This window comes from Salmo salar, chromosome 20 (genome assembly GCF_965601325.2).
Source record: "Salmo salar chromosome 20, fSalSal1, whole genome shotgun sequence".
NCBI lineage: Eukaryota > Metazoa > Chordata > Actinopteri > Salmoniformes > Salmonidae > Salmo > Salmo salar.
In genome coordinates, this window is record NC_138310.1 from 93,587,484 (window position 1) to 93,593,962 (window position 6,479).

At 46.5% G+C, this 6,479-nt stretch overlaps 1 protein-coding gene across 1 annotated transcript in view; it reads left to right on the forward strand.

Moving 5' to 3' along the window:
• The window catches only part of tenm4 (teneurin transmembrane protein 4), a 653,198-nt gene extending 652,028 nt beyond the window's left edge, over positions 1-1,170 (forward strand). The window contains 1 exon segment of the mRNA XM_082966126.1: positions 1-1,170. This exon segment is cut by the window's left edge and continues 221 nt beyond it. Within this exon segment, the coding sequence (XP_082822252.1) occupies positions 1-538 (538 nt within the window). The 3' untranslated portion in view covers positions 539-1,170.
• Positions 1,171-6,479: the final 5,309 nt, after the last annotated feature.

Genomic DNA, 6,479 nt, shown 5'->3' on the forward strand with positions numbered 1-6,479 from the left:
TCGACGCTTGGCGGCGGTTCTCGATGACGCCTTCTACCTCCAGGACCTCCACTTCACCGTCGACGGCGTGGACACACATTACTTCCTGAAGCTGGGGTCCGTGGAGGGCGACCTGTCACTCATCGGGATGACTGTAGGACGGCGTACCCTGGAGACGGGCGTCAACGTGACGGTGTCTCAGGTCAACGCCGTGGTGAACGGCAGGACTAGGCGCATCACGGACATCCGGCTTCAATACGGCGCTCTGAGCCTCAACACGCGGTACGGTAGTTCCCTGGACGAGGAGAAGGCCAGGGTGCTGGAGTTAGCCAGGCAGAGGGCTGTAGCCCAGGCTTGGACCAGGGAGCGCCAGAGACTGAGGGAGGGAGAGGAGGGCTCGCGCGCCTGGACGGACGGGGAGAAGCAACAGCTGCTGGGGTCGGGGAAGGTGACAGGATACGACGGCTTCTACGTGGTGTCTGTGGACCAGTTCCCGGAGCTGTCAGACAGCGTCAACAACATTCACTTCATGAGGCAGAGTGAGATGGGTCGAAGGTGACATGATCAACGACTGGAACCTGTTTAGCCACCGGAGTGAGAGGTGTCTCAAAGGGAACCCTATTCCCTACGTAGTGCACTACTTTTGACCAGCCCTAGGGAACCCTAGTCCCTATGTAGTGCACTACTTTTGACCAGAGCCCTATGGAACCCTATTCCCTATATAGTGCACTTTCTTTTTGACCAGGGCCCCTCAGCCTCTGGGGCTCTGGGTCCAATAGTTCACTATATAGGGGATAGTGTGCCCTTTTGTTCAGACGCAGCGTTGGTGGCCACAAAGTATAACTAAGGACTTGTTGCCAAAGACAGTTACACACATGAACACCTTGTAGTTTCCTGCTCCTTTGACGTGTGATTAACATGATACACTGAATGAACTAAAAAAAACATGGTGTGGCAGCCACCTGGAAATCAGTTGCTGAACACTGTATTTTACTGTAGAGTGCTACTTCTCCTTCAGAAAAAAAAAGAGATTCAAAAGTCTTTGCTGTTCAAGTGTGGCTGCTAGAGAAAGACATTCTGTGATATCTATTCTGTCTGTGATTTATTATGGCAATCTGTTTCCCCGTCCCTGTTGGTGACTGTGTTCAAAGGGACTGGACTGGAGAGGAGAGGAGAGGAGAGGAGAGGAGAGGAGAGGAGAGGAGAGGAGAGGAGAGGAGAGGAGAGGAGAGGAGAGGAGAGAGGGGAGAGGAGAGGAGAGGAGAGGAGAGGAGAGGAGAGGAGAGGAGAGGAGAGGAGAGGAGAGGAGAGGAGAGGAGAGGAGAGGAGAGGAGAGGAGAGGAGAGGAGAGGAGAGGAGAGGAGAGGAGAGAGGGATGGGGACGGGAGAGGAGAGATAGGGAAGGGAGAGGAGAGAGAGGGACGGGAGAGGAGAGAGGGAGAAGAAGAGAGAGAGGGAGAGGAAAGGAGAGGAGAGAGGGAGAGGAGGAGAGAGGGACCGGAGAAGAGAGAGAGGGACGGGAGAGATGGAGAGGAGGAGAAAGAGGGAGAGGAGAGGAGAGGAGAGGAGAGGAGAGGAGAGGAAAGGAGAGGAGAGGAGAGGAGAGGAGAGGAGAGGGACGGGAGAGATGGAGAGGAGGAGAAAGAGGGAGAGGAGAGGAGAGGAGAGGAGAGGAGAGGAGAGGAGAGGAGAGGAGAGGAGAGGAGAGGAGAGGAGAGGAGAGGAGAGGAGAGGTGGTAATGCATTATTTCCACTGGCTCCTCGGTCCACCCTGCTGCCAGAACAGACTAGAACAGATTGACTACAACACATTGTCTAGCTTGCTCCGATCCGTTCTGCCTTTTTCTGCGCCTCAGCCAAGGAAAGACTTTCTCTTTTAAACCACTCCGTTTTTATACTCGAACCCCTTTGGGCGTCAGCCCTGTCGTCGTTTCTGTCGCAAAACAAACAAGGACGTGTGCTGTTTCCTGTCCATACCCCTCGATCCCCTCCCCTCATCAAGACTACCCACTGGACTTGTCCAAGCACCTTCCTACCTTCCTACCTTGTTTTGTGATTGTCCTGTTGTCATGTTTTATTTCCAGAGGAAGCTAGGTATTCATCTGTTCTCATCAACAAACCCTAAAGGAAGGAAGGTTGAGAATCTGGTGCAGTGCACCCACAGTGCATGCTGTTTAAATGCTGTCTGAATACCTTTCTGTGGACTAGTCTTAATACAGCGGTTGACTCGGCTCCACGAATCTTCTGACTCGCGTCAGAACAAGTGAAATTCTACTGAATATGCAGACAATAGGGAGAACATATTTTTGGATCGTTGGTATTTGCTTTGATTTATTACGTTTTTTTGTTGTTGTCTGTCTGGGATCAAGGACGTATTCCTAAAACTGAACAGGTCAAACAGCCAATCTGTCCTCTTTCTGTCCTGATATCCTAACAGAACATCTGTCCTCTTTCTGTCCTGATGTCCTAACAGAACATCTGTCCTCTTTCTGTCCTGATGTCCTAACAGAACATCTGTCCTCTTTCTGTCCTGATGTCCTAACAGAACATCTGTCCTCTTTCTGTTCTGATGTCCTAACAGAACATCTGTCCTCTTTCTGTCCTGATGTCCTAACATCTCATCTGTCCTCTTTCTGTTCTGATGTCCTAACAGAACATCTGTCCTCTTTCTGTCCTGATGTCCTAACATCTCATCTGTCCTCTTTCTGTCCTGATGTCCTAACAGAACATCTGTCCTCTTTCTGTTCTGATGTCCTAACAGAACATCTGTCCTCTTTCTGTTCTGATGTCCTAACAGAACATCTGTCCTCTTTCTGTCCTGATGTCCTAACAGAACATCTGTCCTCTTTCTGTCCTGATGTCCTAACAGAACATCTGTCCTCTTTCTGTTCTGATGTCCTAACAGAACATCTGTCCTCTTTCTGTTCTGATGTCCTAACAGAACATCTGTCCTCTTTCTGTTCTGATGTCCTAACATCTCATCTGTCCTCTTTCTGTTCTGATGTCCTAACAGAACATCTGTCCTCTTTCTGTCCTGATGTCCTAACATCTCATCTGTCCTCTTTCTGTCCTGATGTCCTAACAGAACATCCCATCTATCCTCTTTCTGTCCTGATGTCCTAACAGAACATCCCATCTATCCTCTTTCTGTCCTGATGTCCTAACAGAACATCCCATCTATCCTCTTTCTGTTCTGATGTCCTAACAGAACATCCCATCTATCCTCTTTCTGTTCTGATGTCCTAACAGAACATCCCATCTATCCTCTTTCTGTTCTGATGTCCTAACAGAACATCCCATCTATCCTCTTTCTGTTCTGATATCCTAACAGAACAGGTCTAACATCCTATCTGTCCTCTTTCTGTCCTGATGTCCTAACAGAACATCCCATCTATCCTCTTTCTGTTCTGATGTCCTAACAGAACAGGTCTAACATCCCATCTGGATGATGAACATACTGTGGAAGAATCATTCAAACGTCTGTATTAATAAACCACAGAACGGTATTTTATTTTACCTTTGGTTTTTGTTTTTAATAAATAGCTATATAAAATAACAGTATAACAAAATCATTTGAATTCAGCAATGTGAACTATCGTCCTTTAATCACTACTCGTTGTTCTTGAACAAAACTTAAGGGAATAAAGGCAGACTATGTTTGAAAAAATGATTTTTATTTGACATGAATTACTTGTATTTTTTATTTTATTTGATTTACTGTAGAGGAATACAACAGTCTGTCATCCATAATAATATTGTTTTCTTTTAGTAATGTGTGTTTTTTGTTTCAGCAGTATTTCTCGGTGTATTTCTACCTTGAAAGAATGCTCTGAGGGCAGAGAAGGAAAAGTGTTCCTAGTGAGAAGAGATATGGATGCTTAAAAAACAGGACATTACTAAAACATGTTCTCCTTTTTAACACATCGACTGCTGGGCTGGACCGACTGCTGGGCTGGACCGGCTGCTGGGCTGGACCGGCTGCTGGCCTGGACCGGCTGCTGGGCTGGACCGGCTGCTGGCCTGGACCGGCTGCGGGGCTGGACCGGCTGCTGGCCTGGACCGGCTGCTGGGCTGGACCGGCTGCTGGCCTGGACCGGCTGCTGGGCTGGACCGGCTGCTGGCCTGGACCGGCTGCTGGGCTGGACCGGCTGCTGGGCTGGACCGGCTGCTGGCCTGGACCGGCTGCTGGGCTGGACCGGCTGCTGGGCTGGACCGGCTGCTGGCCTGGACCAGATGAGTCCTGTGGTACATTGTGGTTGGGTAGAAAAAAAACGAAATGTTTGTCCCAAACGGCACCCTAATCCCTGTTAGTGTGCACTCCTTTTAATCAGAACCCATAGAGCTTTGGTCACAAGTAGTGCACTATAAATAGGGAATAGGGTGCCGTTTCAGACAACCCATAGCTTTTTTACCCCGAGGACAGCCCCAGGGTTAAAGTGCTTTCAGTACTGAGACCAGAGGTGTTCTGGGTCTTGAGATGGAGGCATTGAACCTCCAGGTGTGTTAGTTCCAGCCTGCAGCTCTTAACAGTCTTAAAGCTCTCATATACACAGACAACCTTAGAAACACACCTGGGTTCAAATATTTTTAAAATACTGTGTCAAGTGCTTGATTGAGCTTGCGTGTTGCAAAATAACGAATAGGAAAATCTTCAAAATGCTAACCCCGAGCTACCTGGCACTCTAGACAGGCTAAAGCAAACGCTCAAAGTAAATTGAAAGATTTCAAGTAGGATCTGAACCCAGGTGTGCCTTGGAAACCACCCTTGTGGACATAATTAGCTGTCTCAGATAGCTAGCTGAACTCTCTGTGTCCAAGTGCACCTGAAAACACACTTCAGGGCGATCCACTTCAACCTGTTAGAAAGCTGTCCTTTCTAGATAGCAATGATGTTATTAATTATTGATGTGTCGTCTGTTTTGACTCTCGCTCGGTAGGTACACTTTGATCACACGTCAAGTTGCAGCACTAACTAATTCTGTCAACTTCCTGCCATCAAGTTGCAGTACTAACTAATTCTGTCAACTTCCTGCCATCAAGTTGCGGTACTAACTAATTCTGTCAACTTCCTGCCATCAAGTTGCGGCACTACCTAATTCTGTCAACTTCCTGCCATCAAGTTGCAGCACTAACTAATTCTGTCAACTTCCTGCCATCAAGTTGCAGTACTAACTAATTCTGTCAACTTCCTGCCATCAAGTTGCGGCACTAACTAATTCTGTCAACTTCCTGCCATCAAGTTGCAGCACTAACTAATTCTGTCAACTTCCTGCCATCAAGTTGCAGTACTAACTAATTCTGTCAACTTCCTGCCATCAAGTTGCAGTACTAACTAATTCTGTCAACTTCCTGCCATCAAGTTGCAGCACTAACTAATTCTGTCAACTTCCTGCCATCAAGTTGCAGCACTAACTAATTCTGTCAACTTCCTGCCATCAAGTTGCAGTACTAACTAATTCTGTCAACTTCCTGCCATCAAGTTGCAGTACTAACTAATTCTGTCAACTTCCTGCCATCAAGTTGCAGCACTAACTAATTCTGTCAACTTCCTGCCATCAAGTTGCAGTACTAACTAATTCTGTCAACTTCCTGCCATCAAGTTGCAGCACTAACTAATTCTGTCAACTTCCTGCCATCAAGTTGCAGTACTAACTAATTCTGTCAACTTCCTGCCATCAAGTTGCAGCACTAACTAATTCTGTCAACTTCCTGCCATCAATCACCTAGATTCAGAGAGGAGGATAATCAGGTGATTAACTAGTCAATGTGTCTCAATGTGGACAATATTGGTCAACAGACATACTGTACAAAGTACATTTAATTTTCCTTATTTTATTTTATTTTTTTATTTTTTAATACTGTGACATTTGTCCAAAATGAGGACTTTACTGTCCTTTAAAAAGAGCATACTTTCGAATGAAGGAAAATGTAATTGTATTGTGGAATACTGCACTGACAACTGTCGATGACGAGGCGCTGTTGATCCGAAGTCTCCTTTTGGCTTGTTTGTTTTTGATTGTTCGCAACACTGTGTTTGTAGCGCTTTTCTTGGACTTCCTGTAAATATGAAAACGAAAGTGAAATAAGCTGTAAATAAAAGGCAGCATGTAGATTTCCGTTTAAACGGCTCTGTGTAGTCTTTAAGTTCATCAAATAAAATGAATATTTTGTGTTTACAATTTGTGAAACGACGTCGTGGTGTTTCGTTGAACTAAACTGCGTTAGAATTGGAAATTGTATTTGCACACTGTTCTCCACTGCTGGTAGACGTACAGGTGTACCCTCAGCCTTATGTAGCTCATCACACTGTTCTCCACTGCTGGTAGAAGTACAGGTGTACCCTCAGCCTTATGTAGCTCATCACACTGTTCTCCACTGCTGGTAGAAGTACAGGTGTACCGTCAGCCTTATGTAGCTCATCACACTGTTCTCCACTGCTGGTAGAAGTACAGGTGTACCCTCAGCCTTATGTAGCTCATCACACTGTTCTCCACTGCTGG